This window comes from Phyllopteryx taeniolatus, chromosome 13 (genome assembly GCF_024500385.1).
Source record: "Phyllopteryx taeniolatus isolate TA_2022b chromosome 13, UOR_Ptae_1.2, whole genome shotgun sequence".
NCBI lineage: Eukaryota > Metazoa > Chordata > Actinopteri > Syngnathiformes > Syngnathidae > Phyllopteryx > Phyllopteryx taeniolatus.
The window spans coordinates 3,011,930-3,032,540 of record NC_084514.1 but is presented as its reverse complement, the minus strand read 5'-3'; the positions used below and the strand labels follow the sequence as shown (position 1 = coordinate 3,032,540).

Here is a 20,611-nt window from a genome sequence, read left to right as displayed (position 1 = left end):
CATATTATAGCTTTTATTTCCATACAGCCATTTAGATTTATCAATACTGCACATTCGATTCCAAATCAAAATGAAGAAAAATCTATGAAATTCTTTATTCCTTTCAGAAAAGTGAGGAACATGTTTTATGTATGTTTTAATCTAGCGTATGTTTTACCATGCCTGCGCCCAATAATACGGTGCGCCTTTATGTATGTGATAAATACAGAAATAGACCCCGTAACTGAGACTGCGCCTTTTAATACAGCACACCCTATGGTCGTGAAAATACGGTACACATAATTCTTGTACCCTCTACCGTCAATGGAGGAGTATTTAATTGTTAAATAGATAGATGAACAAATATATATTTGTAAGTAATAAATCATAATTTTCAGACAAATTGGATATTTTCCCACAACACTCCAATGATCTCCCACGGCGCTCTGGTTGGAAATCACTTGTTTAGTATTTATAGTGTTAAGGGGAAATTCACAATAATAACACCGCTTTTGAAGCAACTGAAGTTAAACAATGCTGCCACTGGAGGAAAAAGGAGCCCAACCAGCAATTTTCTAACTGTGAGATGCCCACGACCTCTCAGCTTCACGGCCCCCATGTATTTTCTCTTTTGGTTAATATGCACCCTGCTAGTTTTGTTACATGTCCATGTTCATCTTTAATGGTGCAGCAACGGAGAGCCTCACTCGTGGTACTGTGCACTAGTCACAACCACATGTCTACGCGAAACAAAAAGCACCACATCTTTTAGATAGAACAATTCTTTCCAAAATCACAAAGGCACCTGAAAGTGTCTTTTTCATGCAAAACGTCCTCAAGTTCTTGTAAAATGACTTACGACCGACCCAATATTGGAACAACAATCCAGAGATATAAGCATCATAACATGCTAAATTTTAATTTCTACCATCTTGGTGAATTTGGATCCACCCCCGAACCGTAATGAGGACCAAGTGGTACACAAAATGGTTGATTAGATAGATGTAATGGGATCTTTGAATGTTGTGAACTTCTCTTTCGAAGCCAGTTTGGTACTGACCAGAATGATACTGTCCCACGATAGTGAATCAACAGTGCCTCTGTTGGTTACGTCCAAATATGACAATCCATTTTTACATACGATTTAATCAACAATTCATTCCACGCATATCTTTTTACCTATCAGTAACCAATGGGAAGACGTTCGCCTATGGGAAGACTGTTCCATTTCAACACTGCTGTGAGATGGGCCAGCTCTGTAATTCTACAGAAACACACCCATGAAGCACAAGAGACAATTAAAGGGTCAGTCTTGTGCGATATTTGTAAGGATATCTCGCTTATCGAGTTGCACCAGTCGATGAAATTTTAGCAGGTTCTGTCTTGGGCTCTCTACTTTTGCGCTGTCTCATGCCAAAACCTGAGTACTTGACTTGAGATGGCTGCTTAGAGTGGTAAGTCATTTAGCAAAGATCCCTTGTTTAAAGATTGTCTGCCCACTCTCAATGGTGCACAGTTGAGGCCTTGCGTGCTGACAGTATCATAGCAACTGACTTTGTGGTCTTTTTGGCTTGTAGGTGCTAATTGTCAGTGCTGAGAACATTGTGCTGAAATCTGTGCCATTTTCTCCATTTGGAAAGAACTGAAGTTAAATTCTGTGGACATACCTGATGCAAATTGTAGACCATAGAACAATACTTTTGAGATCTCAAAATGGGACAAAAAATGTCTTTATCAAGTTATGGCATGTTCTTGTTGATTCACAGTTGACCTCATTATTGGAATTTTTATTTTTTTATTCTAAACTGGATCGATTACTGGTGTCTGTCCATATATAATTGGCTTACGAGTTTTTCAAGAGACAAAAGAGAAACAAAAAGAATTATTCATTGTAGACAGGACATTATTTCAAATGGAAAAAGCCGAAAATGCACAAACGTAAATGACGATAATGATTTGATGATCCAGAAAAATATAATGGAACCTCGAGAAAGGGGATATAACGGCTATCAGATGAAAAGGACAGTCTGGACTGAACAATGTGTCCAAAAATAGTTTCCATTTGTCACTGAAAATGCCATTGACAAAGTCTGTTAGTTTCAGAATTGGCCCTGGTAGGTTGATTGAAGATTCTAAATTGCCCGTAGGTGTGAATGTGTACGCGAACGGTTGTTTGTTTCTATCTCCCCTGCGATTGGCCGGGGACCAGATCAGGGTGTATCCCGCCTCTCGCCCGAAGATAGCTGGGATAGGGTCCAGCACGCCCACGACCCTTGTGAGGATATAGCGGTACAGAAAATGGATGGATGGATGTTTAATGGCGCTGTGGCGCAATGCAGGCAGACAGTGGGACTGATGTATTTCTGGGTCACGGATATGCAATAATACTTGATCCTCTCATGCCTACATGGTGGCCATGTTGAATGTGGGGCATTGACGTGGCGGCCATGTGATGATATATATTGTCTATTGCACATAGAGCAGAGAGAGCGCCGGTTATTTTTTAATTATTATTATTATAATTTTTTGCAATAACTTTGTACTCTACTGGGCGTTTTAGGCCATGAAAAAACAACAACAAAACAATAATTTTGCACTGTACAGTAATATGGGTGCATATGGCCTCAAAAACAAGTGCTTCAATGTTACGGACAATCGGCTATATCGGACGACCCCCTTCTATTAGTCCGTTCTGTCAAGGTTCCACCTTAGTTTTTTGATAAGCGATTAATTGTCAATTAATTGATAAATTGTTGCACCTCTACTACATTGTGCATTTAAAACAACCAAATAACTTTGCACCATGAAAGTCTGCTAGCTTAATGGTAACACACAATGCAAAACGCCATAGACAGGCTAATGAAAAGCATCAGTGCAGCAATACACGTAGACAGAATATAGAACAGAGCCATGTAGTCTTTATCCTATGCAAAAACGACTAATATTACTGCAGCTTATTGAGTCACCTGTTTGTTTCTGTATGTCTGTATTTTAATGCACCCTAGTGGCCAAAGCCATAAAGAGCTCATTGTGGGGCTGGAATGAAATATTGGCATTTCCATTAATTTCAATGGCAAATGATGATTTGAGATAGGGTAGGGGGCATTGTGGTTTTGTACGACCATGCATTTCTATAATTTCTTTGGTTTAATAAGTTTTCTGGCAAAAAAAAAAAAAAAAAAGGTTAAATCAATCCCACTATGATATCTATTAAAAATTAGGATCTCATGAAAGGCACCAATTCAATCAGTAGACTGCTTGTCCAATGAGCAGTCGCGGTTTCTTGGTTTGCATGTCTAATTGTTTATTAATGCGAGAGATGAAGTGCGGTGTGGCACTCCTGCCAGTAAAAGCCCGAGGTTGAGTCGGATGTGATATTCCCCCAGATTCTCAGCTTCAGTGGAAGTTTCCACAACAAAAGATTATCGCCCTGTATAATCTAGCAGAGCAAACCACCTGCATGCTTCTAACACTAATATTTCACGTTTGATGTATTAGGATCCTGTTTGCGCTGACATAAGAACATTGTTTGAGTGTGAGTGTGTGGGCTCGACGGTCAGCTGCATCCTGTCAAAGTCACTTTACTTTGCAATATGATCTCCCTGCCTGTAATATTATAAGATTGCAACACTGTTCTCCTAAGGTCTTAGTTTGGCCAAACGGTTCTCGAAAGGAGGAACACACACACACACACACATGCACACTGCTTTTGTGTGGAATGGCTGATTGTTTGGCTATTTATAGCCAGGCTGCCCGTAGAGTCCGCATGGGATCAGTGGGCCAGCTCATGGAGGAGAACACCTCGCAGTCCACTGCCTGCCAATTCTTACATTCTCCCCCTTCATTGTTCTATTATTTTCAAGTTAAACCTCACAACATCGAACGAAGCAGAATAACGGGTGTAATATTACAAGCATAGAGTTATACTTTTGAAATTCACCTGTTAAAATGACTTTCTTTTCTTCCCTCGCTTAACTTACATTTTAATATCATAATAATAGAACTTTAGTTTGAAAAAATATGCCTTTATTCTTGTGAGATTACTTAGACTGCCTGTCACCTCTTGCATTCTGCACCCTTAATTGTTCTATTATTTGGAAGTTAAACCTCACAATATAGAACGTTTCAAACTGTTTTCTGTTCTTTTACATAATATTCCGGTTGAGCTTGTAAACGTCAGTTGGCAGACATCTCAGTACGGTCTTTTCCATGCAGCAAAAATGTTGGGTTGGAACCACATTTGTGTCAGCCTCATCCAATCACCTACCTGTCTCTCCACATTCCTCTCTTTACACTCATTGTTACATTAACACACATCACTTTTTTTTTTTTTTTTTTTAATTCCTGTGTGGGAGCTGAATATCAGTGCTGTTTCTATTTGTTAGCGCTCCATGCCATATGTACACTACTTGAAACAACAGAGAGAGGATTTAAAAAAAAAATCTTTATTTTTAATTTTGGTTATGCATCGGGTTCATCGAGCCCACTTTCATACCCATGGTTTAGGCTCAGTTCCGACTCAGTGCCCCATTCACAATTATCCTATGAGTGACTGGTGATCAGTCCAAGGTCCAGTGCTGCCTTTTACCCAAATAAACAGACCCTGAACAAGATGTGTTGTATAGAAAATGGATTCATATACAGAATACAGACGCAAACATCAAACCGTTCACCGTTTGTATAGAGACTGCTGCAATATGCATGCCACAAAAAGTAGTTAGTCACTTTGTAAAGAAACACTAAACGCATGCACATCAACTGCTTGTCCTATCAGCTCTTATCGTAAAGCATATTTATAATATACTATTCTTTATTGGAGAACACTGTATGTGGGTTTAGAATTTGAGGAATGCAAGGAGTTGACATAGGGGTGGGCGATATGGGCAAATAAAAATATCTCAATATTTTTATTTTATTTTACGATAACACAATATTGTATGGCAATATTTAACAATTAATAACTTCAAGTTATGGCCAGGTTGTATACTGGTGAATATGTCAGATCAGGTTTGCACAATAGTATTTTAGTGAAAGTAATTAGTTCCTGAGGCAGCACGGTGAATGACTGGTTAGAGCGTCTGCCTCACAGTTCTGAGGACAGGGGTTCACTCCCCAGCCCCCGTCTGTGTGGAGTTTGCATGTTCTCCCCGTGGGTTTTCTCCAGGCACTTCGGTTTCCTCCCACATCCCCCCCAAAAAATGCGTGCAAGGTTAATTGAATACTCAAAATTGCCCGTAGGTGTGAATGTGAGTGCGAATGGTTGTTTGTTTCCATGTGCCCTGTGATTGGCTGGCAACCGGTTCTGGATGTACCCCGCCTCCTGCCCGATGATAGCTGGGATAGGCTCCAGCACTCCCACGACCCTTGTGAGGATAAGCGGCTCAGAAAATGGATAATTAGGTCATATTATTTTGGGAACAAAAATGTGTATTTTCTTTCCAGACAATAATCCCATTTTTTTAGAGGATAAAGCTGTCTTTTCCAGAATAAAAAGTGTCATATTATGAGAATACTGTAGTTATATTTTTAAATACACCTGTTAGAATATGACTTTCTTCCCTCGTTTAACTTTAATATCATAATAATACGACTTTAGCTTAAAAGAATGGCTTTATTCCTGTGAGATTACTTTAACAACAAATATAATATAATATAACAAAGAGTGAAAAATGTAAGGGTGTCTGAAAACTTTCCGTACCCACTGTATATACATGCCGATTATTATTTTTTTCAGTCATTCAAACTTGGCAGGCTTGTTAACAACACTCTTGCCTGTGGTGTGTCAAATTTAGAAGACATTTACTGTATTCTCACGTTATAGGGTCTTTAAACCCTTGCACGATACTTGATAGTTGTACGACAACTCAATGGGAAATTTAGTTTATGGAGTTTCCATTGTACTCTGGTTGCTCTGCAAGAAACACTTGAAATGCATGTCCATTTTGTGTTTTTGTTTGTAACACTTGACACCCTTTTTTGAATGTTTGCATTCTCGGGCTTTAAAACACTATGTCGCGAAAACAACATGTTATTTTTCTTGAAAACTACATCACAGAAAGGACCCCTTAACTGAGTTTATGCACCGGCCATGATTCCCTCACTGCACTGTGGAGGCAGTGCTGGAAATCTGCCCAAGTCACTGAGGACAACAGCTGAAGGAAATGAAACATAGCCTGTACACACCAGGGCTGGAACCTCTCATGCATTTGCGTTCACTGGTGGAGGAGTGAGGAGCAATGAGGCTTAAACAAGAAGAGGTTTTATGCCAATGGACCTCTAAATGTATCCCCAAGTTGTGCAGATGCACATGTCCGTACATAAACGTGGCCATGGCAGCCTCGGATTGAGAGGCTCACCGCACTTTGTAGCTATTTTTGTCTCCTTGTACCCATTTGCCACTGGGGGACTAGCCCCCCCCCATTGCACAACAGGACACTTTGATGCATAGATGCAGGTTCAAGATCATAAACTCGCTCACTGCGTATTCATTTTCTTTTTACTTTTATACATGTAGTCTCTAAGCTTGGTAAGTAGTACACTTCCTGCTCTAATATAAATGATTTGATTCATTTGAATTGGTGCAAACATGATATATTATTTGCAGTGATCAGATTAAGTGCACAGTTTCCAATTTAAAAGGCACACATCCACCACATATACTACAGTATGTACAGTAATTCCTATAGAAATAAACTGGTTTTATACCTTTTAATTACTAATTACTAGTACTTGCATTCTAAAACTCCATTCGCTATTTGTATTGACAGTAACGAATGACAAGCAAATCACAATCCAATCGTTACTCCTTGTATTATCCCGAAATAATAGTCCAACTAATGAAAAATCCAATTTGATTATTTGAAAACTATCTATCGAACCGGTATGAGAGGACGCTGGCGCGTTTTGTCTGATGCGTTTTTGCTACCGTGTCTCTGGACAAAAAAGTTTTTCTTTTTCTTTTAAAATGGCTTACTTTAACCTGGCTGGAACAGATTAGTAGCATTTCTGTTATTTTGAATGGGGAAAATTTGCTATAAGTGTAAATTGAGTAACGAGCTTGGTCGTAGAACAAATGAATCTCGTCAGCACTGTATTCATAATGCTTTGAAACTTTTTATGGAAAGAGGACCACAAGAAAATGGCCATCCTAGTAAAACCACCCCGCCTTTTCCTTCCCTCGCTATGTCTCTGCTCTCGGTTTGCAACTCTTCACCTGACCATAAAAAGCCTCGCTGAGGGAGGAGAGCGATGCACTGCAGGTGAAGCAGAGTGGGAAGAAGAAGTTAAAAATGACAAGTGGGCATGGGAGAATTTAGGTGAGGTGTGGAGAAGCACAGATGCCTCGAGGAGCATACTGTTTCTCACACATACTGTATATGTATTAATAGGCACGCACACACTGTATTTGAATCAGTAATGAACCTCAGGAAGCTGGCTTATCTCTCTCCCACTTGCACTGGCTCTGACTTCCTCCTCCCTCTCCCTCTCCCTCTCCCGCTGCCAGTCAGTGTATCAGGCTAAATGTTGCACATCGCTGTACCGCCTCTGCCAGGAGGAACTGCCTCAGAGCTTACTGTATTGCCTTTAAGCGCTAATCGCTAACTGGCGCCTGCTACCCATCAAGACATACGCATGCTGTCTCGCGCCTCCCATCCATATCTCACTGATACATACATCTGTTATAAAGAGGATGAGGGGAATGCAAGAATGATCTCCTGTTGGTGTGTCCTCTCCAGTACTGCACTTAAGTAGCTTTTCAGCTATGTGTACCTACTGTAATTATTTCTTTTTCGGACTTTTTATTTGTACTCCCTACATGTCAAAACTGATCTTAAATTTCTACTTCTTATTTTGTCAAAATAGATTTGTTACTTTTTCAACCTCCGTGGATAATTACACCACATTAAAAAAGTAAATAGTTAAAGCCAACTGTGGTTGGGATCATGATGAGTTGAGATCATGGGGTGTTACAGGCGACAAACACAGGGACAGCATGGAGGAATGTGAACTTGGGGGCATTAACAATGATGGCAAAAGATTTGGAGAATTTCTTATTTAAGAGAGTTGTTTGATGTTTTCGGTTCCAATAATTATTTGTGGCGAATGTGTTGTCATGTGCTAGCCTAAAAACAACAAGCTTCTGTTGGTCAAAAGTTCTCTATTTAGTAATAAAGAAGTTAGGTGTATTTGTTTCAGTTGTTATCCTTAGGTAATTTAGCATTTAATGTTATTCAGTTCATAGTATTAACAATGCTATGGGAATATATTGTTTTGATAGCATACAAGTTGAGCCAAGGCAAGCAAGCTCTTAAACAATAGCATGGGGTGTGATTTATTTTTTATTTTTTTTCATTTCAAGCACTGAAGAAGAAACTATTTGTTATGGAGAGAAGTTTTGTTGATGTTGTGCCAAGTTCTCAAAATGGGTGTTATTTTTAATCGACAGTTAAAAAAAACCAAAAACTTTTTACTTTTGTGCTGAAGTACATTACAGAGTCTGTATTTTTTCCCACTTAAGTACAGGAGTTGAATCAATACTTTTACCTGTAATTTTTTACACAGGTGTCTGTACAGAGGACAGAGTGTGAGTAATTTTGCCACCTCTGGTTCTCTCTGCATCGGTTTGCAGGGTTTTTTATTTCATGGTTCCTGATGGGTGAATGTATGCGTAAAAACATGCTTTTCTTTCCCATACATCTCATTCATGTGTTTTGTAAGGGTTGCTTTGAGGCATATCATGTGACAAAAACAGTACACCAAGGGTACGACATTTAAAGCTACGACATTTAAAATTAATTCAATCATTGAGAAACAACGATCAGTGCACCGTGTTTGCGACTTAATGCGAGAGTCAGACTACATCCTGAAGTTATTGCCACTCAGTTCCATGAGATGGCAGTTGAGCCCGGGACAGCAATGTGAAGCATTACTAATGGCCCCCGAAAACATACAGTACACCGGACTAACACTTGCAGTATGCACAATCAGGATCCAATGGCATGGAGCCAGAGAGAGATGTCAAGGGGTGTCACAGATGTTGTGCCTTGAGCATTTGTTGATCTCTAGTAAGCAGTCCCTTCAGGGGGGCGGTTAAAAAAAAAAAACAACACCCCGGCGCTATATACCAACTGAGGGCGTGGCTTTAGCGTCCTACTTCACGCCCCCTTCCCCTGTCCTCAGCCACATCCACTTTTCCTCTGTGCAAGCAGCGTGTTGGCAGGAAATACTAAAAACAAAAAGAAGACAAGCGGAGCGCTCATCACGCAACAACATTTATAGATGTTGGAACTCGGTGCACACACAAGGCGCGCCGCATTATAAGGCGCCCCGTCCATTTTGGAAAAAAATGAAGACTTTTAAGTGCGCCTTATGATCGTGAAAATACGGCACAAGACAGTCCTTACAGATTGGATCATATTCCTCACATAAAGGTCTCCGCCCAGGGCAAAAAGTCTTTTGCATTGCATGAGATGATCATCAGCTCAACGCTTTGTGAGTCTTTTCTCCAGTGAGTTACAGTATGATGCCTCAGAACTGATCCATACTTTTTGATACCCTTTCATTTGATACAGACCACAATGGAGCGAGACACACACACACTGCAGTCCATCAATTGGTCGATAGAGAATAACCGAAAAACAGAACAAACATGAATTTTCTCAGATGAAGCTTATGAACCGTAGGCGAGAACTCAGTTTATTAGTCTACTATCATCCACAATCACTGCAAAACAATGTTCCAAATTTGACCCAACCTCAATTATCATTTTGTATTTGCTTTGAGTTGTCCTTTTCAAGTTAGTTGAGTTTTGCATAAGGCAACCATTGAAAGCTACCCTGTCGCCCCACCCTAATTACCCAACGTTCAGTTTTTTGTTTTGTTAAGACAGACAATGGTTATGGACTTCAAGACCCTCTGCCCTACTACTAACCATCTGTCCACTCAGATCAGATGGTGGCCTGTCTCTAAAATACAAATTTCTCTCTGTGTTCTCATTTTGGAATGCCTGACAAACCTCCCTGCGGTGCCACTGTTCAAGCTTCCCATCTGAAACAGTGCTAGTATCGAAGCCCAGGTTGTGTTTTCAGAGTGGATCAATAATCAAAAAAGGGATCCATGTATTATGAAGGAAGAAACACAGACACTTGCAAAATGTGTATTCACTAATGTACGAGACACGTGTTGATGGACGCACTGGAATGGCTTTCATGTTGCATTTTAACAAACCCTGTGCACGTTACGACTATATTGTTTGTCATTGCGTGTGATGCAATCGAAGTGAAAGCTTGCACAAATGATGCAAAGTTGCACATTTGTTCTTATCAGTCACCATAACACATTGTGATTGGTTTTGTGAATTACTGTGGTTGCAGAGGCACCTGCAGCCGATGAAACCACCACATAGAAGGATCTTCTGAATTAGTTTCGTATAAACTAGTACCTTGCCAACAATCGTCTTAACAATTAAACATTAAAGCTATAATCCACAACTTTTTTTGTGAAAAAGTCATTTTCACCCAAGCCACTATTTTTATTTTGAGTGAATGCCCTATTAATTTCCCGCGCTGGCCTGGTTGGTGGCGCTCTTCAAATGAGGGCACAGAAATGATGCAGGTCTTTCAAAACAAAATGTTGTTGTAGAATCAGATATATGGGGCATGACATGAATTTGCTATGTCATAATGAAGTAACGGCTCTGTTCTTTTGTTTTAATGCAGAATTTGAGCTTGGGGGCGGCAAATGTTACATACTATAGCTTTGTGTTGTTTCACTGAAAGAAAAACAGATGAACAGAATAGCAACAGAGCTTGTGGTTCTGGGCCATCCATCCATCCATTTTCTGTACCGCTTATACTCCAAACTTCAAAATTGTTGTAGACATGCCAACCTGGATGCATTTGAATCGGCAATAAACGAAGCGCGATATAGTGAGGGATTTCTGTAATGGAATAAATCAAGATACTCAAGTAATTGTTTTGAATGAGTGGTGTTGCAAATATGCCAGATCACGCATTTGTCACTAAAATTAAGTTTTATTGTTTTTACCTACTGTTAATAAAGTTTTTATGACCAGATTATTTCTATTTCCAGTGTTTGCAATGGGAATTATGTTTTTAAATCCAAACAAATCGACCAGGCTCATGGGAAGAATTCCACTTAAGAGTTTCTTGTCCATGCCTGAACTTTCACTCTGCTTTCACTCAATTCCACTTGGCTGTTACCTTAAACAATGCAGTTCTTCCGTCACTTCCTCCCTGTCCACCACTTGACATTCCTTTCTTGCAGTGCAACATGCCGCTACCTTGGGAGGGGCTCTGACTTCAAACTTGCAAGTTCAAGTTTCTCAGCATTTGCCTCTTTTGTCTTCCAACCCCTTAAGTTCCTGTTTAAGGAAACACCTACTTGTGTAGACTGCACTTCTTTGATTTATTATGCAGACTTACTGGCAGGTCTTTTATTGATGTAGAGGGCAGAGGGCATGCCCGCAAACATGCGTGCATTCATGAACTATTTGTTTGTCATGCAAACAGATCAAACTATTTGACACCTACTGCTTCTTTTGCCTTGGTGTTGAGGGCGTGTGAGCCGACAGTGAATATTCCAGCAAGCAAGTTGCTGGCTTTCGGTAAGACCAACCAGTTGTGTGTGGAAAAGCGCAGCCTGTAATAATCAAAGTGTGAAATGAGTTTCAAAGCTTTGTGTTTGGAAAACACACTGTGGAGCTGACAAGAGAGGAGGTTGCTAGAAGGGTCAGATGATGGGATTTGTTTATTACTGAGGCCAGGTTTTATTTTTAGCCCTGAGAGGTGAGGCAGGATCTATTTTAGGCAGAATAATGGATGTAGCTGCCAGTCAATATGCACAACCTTTTATTGACATCCAGCTGCCTATGAATCATATGCATTAGCAAATAGCATGAAAATACTACCTGAACATACCTTTTTGAAAAGGAGAGATTTCCTTAATGTGAATACAACAGAGAGCCTTTTAATTTCGATTCTCATGCTTGATTGCCCTTGTCTTCCTAATTTTTCCTGGTGCCATATAACAGTACAACAATTACCACCTGCTAAACTGGAAACACCCCTTAATCAATTAATTAATCAATCCTGGTTTGGCCTACAGCAGGGGTCAATTAAACGTTAAAGAAACTGTCTTCCAGCGGACGTCCTGATCATGTTATATTGTATGCATGATCAATTATTGCCGAATATTTTTTCATCACTATTTCTCGCACACACCCACTTGCTCCACTTGCAAAGCTGCTCTAAATTTGATTGGCTGAGTACTGTGCGGAACAAGTAACAATGACCTAATTTTCTGTGTGCATACATTTACAACAATAACGGCCAGAAAAGGTGCTAATCCCATGATAGTTGTGGCGGTTAAATTATAAGTGTTGGTTAAGATAATAACAATTTCACAACAAATTTCACTCAGAATCTTGGGTTTTCCTCATACAAACTATTATTTGGTTACTAATTTACTACTTTGTGGGTGGTGGGGAATCTTCTGTGGAGAAAAGTTCCTGCAGACACAATCCCAAATTTTGTATAAAAAAAAAAGGCTTCCTAGGTGACTGAAAGCATTTGAGCTGTAAATGTTCCTTCATTTTCACTTCTTGTAGGTGTAATGGTGATTTCCCCCCGATAGTGCAAGGCAAGTGTGGGTAAAGTACGGTCCTCGGGCCACATACGGTCCACTCTGTTCTTTAATCCACCCCACCAAGCATTTACATTATCAAGAGTCCTGAAATAGTTAAATGATCTGATGCATTGATTTGGCCATTTTTTTCTTACAATTGGTTATATGTGCCCTGCGATTGGCTGGCAACCAGTTCAGGGTGTACTCCGCCTCTCGCCCGAAGATAGCTGAGATAGGCTCCAGCACGCCCGCGACCCTAGTGAGGATAAGCGGAACGGAAGACGAATGAATGGTTATTTTATTACAACAAAAATCATTATACATCACACAATGAAAAAAAAAAATATTAGAATTAAAAAAATAGATATATATCCAGTACATTGGACAATTTGTATGTGGTCAATCTGTCAGTTTGCAAAACCAAATGTGGAGCTTGAGCCCAAAAGTTTGCCCAACCTTCTTCTATGGTCATGATCCCTTGTATTCACTTTCCTATGTGGTTGGAGGACCTGATGTATGCATTTGAGGCTATATCTGTCTCACTGGCACCCTCATGAATCATGCAGGAAGCATAGATAATGGATGGCGTTTGTGGTGTGTCTACACTTTCTCTGCGTACCAGCCAGACAGATCTATTTGCATGACCTATATTTACCAGCGTGCCATTGTGCTGCCAGTGAGTGGGACATCAAACGAGCATGTTGGCTTTTTATCGGATGAGTGTCTACTGATGTTTACTGTGTATTACATCGTCCATCCATCCACCCATCCATTTTCTACCGCTTATCCGAGGTCGGGTCGCGGGGGCAGTAGCTTTAGCAGGGACACCCACACCCTCTCCCCAGCCACTTCATCCAGCTCTTCCGGGGAGATCCCGAGGCGCTCCCAGGCCAGCCGAAGGATGTAGTCTACATGTAGTCTCGTATTACATCGTGATTTAGCTAAGATTTTACAGCTCTTGGTTTACGATTTTAGTCCAAGCCTGAGTCCAATGTCAACTAAGGCTATGTTCCATACATTGGTACTTTCTGTTATAGCATGATGTCCATAAGGTGTAGCATCCATCCATTAGCATCCATTATATCTGTCCATAAGGACAGAAATAATGGATGCTAATTTACTGTAATTAAATTATTGTAATTAAATCACTACACACATACCGAAACTTTAGAGCATGATTTGGCAGAACGGTGGAATGTTACAACCATTAGTGCTAGCACTAGCTAATTATCAACCGATACCGATCAAGCTGATCAGATCGGTGTAAAGTCTACTTTGTGTGATGGGGCTTTAATTGACATGTGCCTGCAGTCTATGACTCCAACTATTATTGGGAAACCCTTGTTTCATTTTGGCTTGTGGGTGAGATCTGTATGGGAACTGGATGTAAATTAGGGGCAGGGAAATAATGGCACATTGGCATGATTCGGCGTAGTGCCGATTGCAAAAAGTGGCATGTGTCTTCAATGTCCCGCTAAAATGTACCTGTGTCTGAAGGTGTTGTGCAATAGCGGAGGTCTCCATGGATGTAGCTAAACTCCCTATAGCTGACATCTTGTCGATCTTCTTTAGACAGCAAACTACACGTAGTTGAGACAGAATCAGCAGCACTTCTCAGCCACGTAGTACACTCCATTCTTCTTCGACTGAATCAAGATGTTGATCAACAATCAATTCCACACAGCTTACAGAATGATGCAAATACAGTGGTATAAATGGTGTTACACACAAATAAGAGAACCCTCGCAAGGAGCTGCTGTAGCCCACAACTCGCGCCCAGACGCTCACACACCGGCCAAGGTGGCCCAACCTGACTTCAGCTCATGTTTTATTATATTTTTATACAATACAGTGCTATTTTTCTTCTTTAAAAACAGAAAAGAAAATTGCGGTGCTTTTATTTTTATTATTAAAAAGCTGGAACAGATTAATGGCATTCTAAAAATTTATTTGCTGTAGGCTACGAATAAATTGAGTTACGTGATTGGTCATGGAACTAATTAACCTTTTAAGTCAAGGTACCACTGTATGAGAATACTAAAGCAGCGAATCCAGCGTGCTTTGTAATGTCATTTATAACATCATATTACAAAAAGAAGACATTTTCTTGTGGGCTGTAGTTAGCATGCTAGATCCTGGTTAGCCACTAGCTAGCTACAAAGGCTTGAGTTTACTAGTTTACTTAGGAGCTAATTTGGTCCTTTAACTCATATTATTTCAAGACTCCGCACATTAAATTTTTATGTAGAACATGATGTATACATGAGGTTTATTTCAGTTTGTTTCAGCCTGTCATTGATATGACAGTAGCAGTTTAACAAATGAAGCTAAAATGCAAGTTAAATATATCAAATATATCTCCCTGTTTTCCTCATTATATGATTGGTTGGCGACCAGTTCGGGGTGTACCCCGCCTCTCGCCCGAAGATGGCTGGGATAGGCTCCAGCACGCCCGCGACCCTTGTGAGGATAAAGCGGTACGGAAAATGGATGGATTGGATGGATGGTGACTGTCTAAAAATGTCATGTTGTGCTTCCCCATGCAGGTTAACTTTGTGGCATGCCAGTTGTTTGCGCTGCTCATGGCCGTGTGGTTCCGTCTCTACCTCCACCCGAGTAAGACCAGTCCCTTCGTCAGACATGTTGTGGCCACTCTGCTGGGCTTCTACTTGGCTCTCTTCTGCTTTGGCTGGTGAGTCAGTCTCTCCTGATGTAAAATGCATGCTATTCTTTAGCTTCCTTTCTTCTTTCCTTTATTCCTCCCTTCCTTCAAACAAACAACTGAATCAACACTGAGCGTTCTCTAATAGTGTTTCAGGTAAGCTTGGTCGTCGATGACTAGTTCATTGTTGTCTTAGCCAATGCAACTAGATCGATTGTGTTGTACCAGATCTACCCAAGTAGAACGCTATCGCCCTTGAATAGACAAACTAACAACGCCTCTGGGAGAGTGCCACAGTGTGTGCGTGCGTGCGTGTGCGCGCTTGTGCACAAAATAGTATGAGTATTAAGTTTTGCATTAAAGTATGATCAATACAACTGCATCAATGAATGACAGACAATAGCTTCTTTTACAGTGTTCCCCCGCTATATCGCCATTCGCGCCCACGCTACATCATGGATTTTTTTAAGCGGGTTTGTACAGTATACAGGCAAGTCCGAATTCAGAGTTGCGCATCTTCAGTTTAGTACCGCGTTGGGCTGCAACATGCCGGGCAACTAAGGTCGAAACATAATAAGAGCATGAAAAAGGGACAGAGAAGGTCCCTAACTACACTCCAGCAAAGGCTGCTTTTTCCACAGAGCAGAGATAATATATTCCTGTGAGTATTGTTGTATGCTCTGTTTCTAAGTCCGTGTGTGTTTAAATAGCATTTGTTTGAAGGTTTATAATTAGCGTAACTTCTATGCTAATTTCTGTGAGCCAGTTAGCCTTACATATTACCATTAACCTATCAGAGTTTTGTTAGAGGAAATTACATGATTGAGTTGAACATTTTGAAGTTAAACTATTCAATGTGTAATACTCTTTGGTTTTATGTGTCACTTTTATAGTAAACGTCAACTTGCAGTGACAAACATAACTGATAACTCCACAACTATGAGTGTTTTCACATAGCAACACAGCATCGCCTAATCTGGTGTGACGTATAAAGAAAACTTCCCCAGACAGTGTATCGCCTTACACACTGACCATGAAAGGCGTCTTTTTTTGCGCCTTTCTATCGGCTCTCCGTCCTGTGTGTAAGGAACCAATGCAGAATGGGGGTTTGAATTTCTCGACCCAGAAATTTGGTGGATTCTGACGTACTGTCAGAGGCGGAACACCAGCACCCGCAACCAGTCTGGGTTTGAACACTCTAGTGCCAATGCCCACATCCCTTTGCGTTGAAGCAATTGACGCTCTTCTAATTATCTTAATAGGGCAAGCTGCAACGACTGTGTGAACGCACATGGAAAATGTCATTGCTTTGGTGAGTTCTGTCTGAAAGCGCCTCTGATACTACCCGGAAGACGGTGTGAAAGCAGTTAATTCCGTTCAGTGCAACAAAGCGGGATAAATTAGTGTCAGGTGTTAAATTTGACAATGTGGTCCCTAAATACCCTACACGCAGTCACTGTCCTGTCACTGTTGCCTTAAAAAAAAATTTCATTCTTCCAGTTTTGTTTCCGGGTCACTGATTTGTATAATGGCACTGACATGGAGCGGGGAGACAAAGTAATCTAAGCTATTTTCTGCCCCCTGGGGTTGCACCATAAACCCCTTTTTAGAATTAAAAAAAAAATATGATGATCACGGGCAATGTAAGTTTCAGGTATTCAATATCAATATCGATTTTATGCAGATTTCTGCCAAGCAACAAACAAGCAAGTCCACATCTTTTTTTTGCTGCCATAAAATAACACAAATACCGAACACAGAGTCAACTGAGCAACATTACCTTCTTAGTGGAGGTAATAATTCAACACGATTATCGTAACTAATTTAGCAATTTCGGCCAAATCTTTTATTAATACACATTCTCTTGTTCATTAACAATACAAACCAGTACGATACCCTTACATATTTTAAATCTATATTTTAAATAGCAAAACAGCAAAGTACATACACGCAATACACTGAATTAGTCAGGGAACAGAGTGAAACAGTGCTGTCACAATCATGGAAAATCTCAACAGCAAAAGAGGAACTTGTCCGTGAGTGAAAGGTGACCCTGTGTCATAAAGAGTACATGTAATTAAATATACAGTTTGGGTGGTCGCTGCTAGGAAATTCAATAAATAAAGGCGACAGCACTTTCACTATGTTTCAAAAAATAAAATAAATGAAAAATCCTATTGTCCATTTCACAAAGTCATGGCAGCTGGTTCGTCTCAAATGGATCAATACACAAAGTTTATGTCGTTGAAAGCATGCTCGCCAATGTTATTTGCTACATTAATAGGCTATAATCCCGGATACATTGCTGTATCCTAGTAGGCTTTAGAGAGCAAGCACGAGTCAGTTTACTTAGCAAATATACTGTATAAATTACAACTACACTTTCTGAGGTAGTCAGATAATGCTTATAGTACCACCAATTCAACTTTCTTAATGCATGTCTTAAGAGTATATGCCCTTGCATTTGTCTTATTGACATTGCACAGGTAAATCAAGTATTTGCATACCCAACCCGTATAGCAGAATCGCTCTTTATACTGTACACACTATTGTTGATTATTACATTGGTTGTAAGCTAAGACCCTCCAAACCTATATAGTCACTATAATTATTAGGCTTTACACGATCAGGATTTTTGGGGCCGATCAGCGAGTTTAAAAAAACGATAACCGATCACCGATCTGATCACAAGATGGAGGAATGTGTTTATTTAAATGACCTGTTCATTTTCTGTATAAACTTGTGTACTTAATTGCTCAAAAAATTATATTTACAATACATAATGTATCTTTCTTCCTCAATTTATCCCAGTGAGGCATAGTGACAGACAGAACAAATGCACGGTCTTCTATTAGATGGCAGGAAGTAAATACATTAATTAATGTATCCACTTTTTGTGACATTTTTGTTTGTTGGTGTGCCATGAGATTTTTCAATTGTAAAATATGTTCCTTGGCTCCATAAAGGTTGGAAATCACTGCTCTAGTCAGATCGTGTATTCTAATTAGTAAGGTGAAACCACCATTACAACATGACAGAAATAATGGGTGCTAACTTACTGTAATTAAATTACTTTATTTTTAATTAAATTACTTCACCCACACCAAAACTTTAGAGCATGATTCAACAGAACGGCGGCATGTTTGCGTCCAACTGTTCGTGCTAGCAGTAGCTTGCTAGGCTACATAACATTTTATTGCCTGCCCGTGTGCCGTATCGGATTCAAAGTACGTGAACATACCTCAAGCAAGCCTTAAACGAACGTCCTCTCCTATCCTGAGCACCGGTGACCACAAACACACGTTTTTTTCCCCATTTTGTCCTTATAATACCGTCGGTGCGTGCCACTCTTGTTGTCGTCGCCACGGTAACGCGTGTATCCGGTCGCATTTGAGTTGACAAGATAAAGCCAAATGATTGTAAAAAACGGGATGCGGTGATATCGGAGATTTTATTGCAGTAGTCTGACATAGTGCAATCGTGAAAGAGCAAATTTGACTTGTAGTTTGATCCGGGCATTACGTGTTGTCTGTCTCAGACGTGTTGTCTGTCCCACAGCGCCGGCATGTTTTTTGTTGTTGTTTTTTTAAAAATAAATAACTTCATTGGCCTTCAGATATTTACAGTACTACGTCAAAAGACACGCGACAAGGCTAAAAATAAAGTAGCTTTTGGATTCAAATTTACTGTGCACGCGGCGATGCGGAGTAAATGTCTTTTGCGGAGCCAATCAATGACGTCATTGATCGGATCGGCGAATTATGACATTAAAGCCGATCAGCCCGATAAAATCGGTGTAAAGTCTAATAATAATAATCAGACTGTGCTACAAGTTTGACTTTTATAATGGACCGCTCCACCAAGATGTTTATTGACCCTTTGAGGCTACTTAAGTTGTTTTTCTCTGCTACAATTGTTAGTAGCATCTCACAACGGTCTGTCCATTCACATATACACATGTAACCATATGTTTGTCTGTTCAAAAACACATACAGTGGGAGTAAAAAGTATGCGACCCCTTTAGAATTGTGATCTGATCTTCAGCTAAATCACAAGAATAAACGGAGTCTGCGTAAAGTAATACCACACAAACAATTCTTTTTTCCATATATCTATTGAAAATAACATGTAGGTGACGCTAATCAGACTTAGGTGCGAGCCAACCTGGGGTCCATTCAATGAGACAAGGTTGAAGGTGTGGCTTAAAGTTGCTCTGTCCATTAGAAGGCACACCAGTTTAGAATTGTCTCTTGTCAAGAAAAATTGCCTGATGTGGACAATGCCTTGCTTCGCTCAACATAGCTCTCAGAAGACCTACGATTAAGAATTGTTGACTTCCCCGGACGGAGTTAGCTGAAATAGGCTGCAGCTCACCCGCAACAATGAACAGGATAAGCGGTAAATAAAAAAATGTATGGGTGGATATTAACATAATGAGGTGCCGGTTGCTATCCTGTGACTGGATACGACACATTTAGGGTTGTAAAAGCCACATGGCAGATGGCCTGACTGCTTTGATGAAGCGTAATTTCCTCATTTTTGTGTCAGTCACAGATAACGAAGCGGGAGATTACAGAAAATAGCAGTTTGGAAGAACAGTATGATTTCCTGCAAATGCTGTGTCATACTTTCTTGTTGTAAGACACTTTTACTTTACAGTGCTGTAATTGCCTGTCACTTTGATGACTGGACTATTAAATTTGTGAAGTGGGACAGCAATTGATGGCAAATTCCACTCTTCTGGCAAGACCTTCTCCATGATGATCGAGTGTGTCTGTGGCAACGTTTGTCCATTCATCCGGAAGAACATTTGTTAGTCAACGGTCACTGATTTTGCACCAGAGAGAGGGCCTGGTTCACAATTTCTGTTCTAGTTCATCCAAGGTGTTTGGTTGGTTGCCATATAAATAAGCCAGGCTATTTATTAGGTTTAGTGGTTGGTTGGCGGGTTCTATGCTGTTTCAAGTGCCATTTGGGTGATTACTTAATCCCTCATATGTAGAACCTGCTGTAAAGAAAGATAAACCATTGCAACCCAGTTCAATTAAACACCCACTAGTAAATAGTGTCCATTGATGATGATTATTGCTGCCAATTTACTCAATGTGTAAAACTTATTAAAGATGAGGAATGTAGAAGGACTCTTAATAGCTGATAATTTCCATGAAACATATTTTGTCAGATATTTGGTAAAGGGTGTACCACAATAATGAGAATAATTTCAATTGTGTGGAATTGTTTGTTAATTGATAGTATCTTGAAGCAATTCAGTGCACTATTTGACTGCAACCAGCATAAATACTGTTCATTCATTCTTTTAGTTTG

At 40.1% G+C, this 20,611-nt stretch overlaps 1 protein-coding gene across 3 annotated transcripts in view; it reads left to right on the top strand.

The window, feature by feature from the left end:
• Window positions 1–20,611, top strand: part of mboat2a (membrane bound O-acyltransferase domain containing 2a) — a 55,895-nt gene that overhangs the window by 13,332 nt on the left and 21,952 nt on the right. For 2 of the 3 annotated variants that reach the window (XM_061795669.1, XM_061795670.1), the window contains exon 2: window positions 15,171–15,316. The exons of the other annotated variant lie outside the window; for it this stretch is intronic. In XM_061795669.1, coding sequence (XP_061651653.1) covers window positions 15,171–15,316 — 146 coding nt within the window. The remainder of the gene's footprint in view (window positions 1–15,170; window positions 15,317–20,611) is intronic. 3 annotated transcript variants of the gene reach the window in all.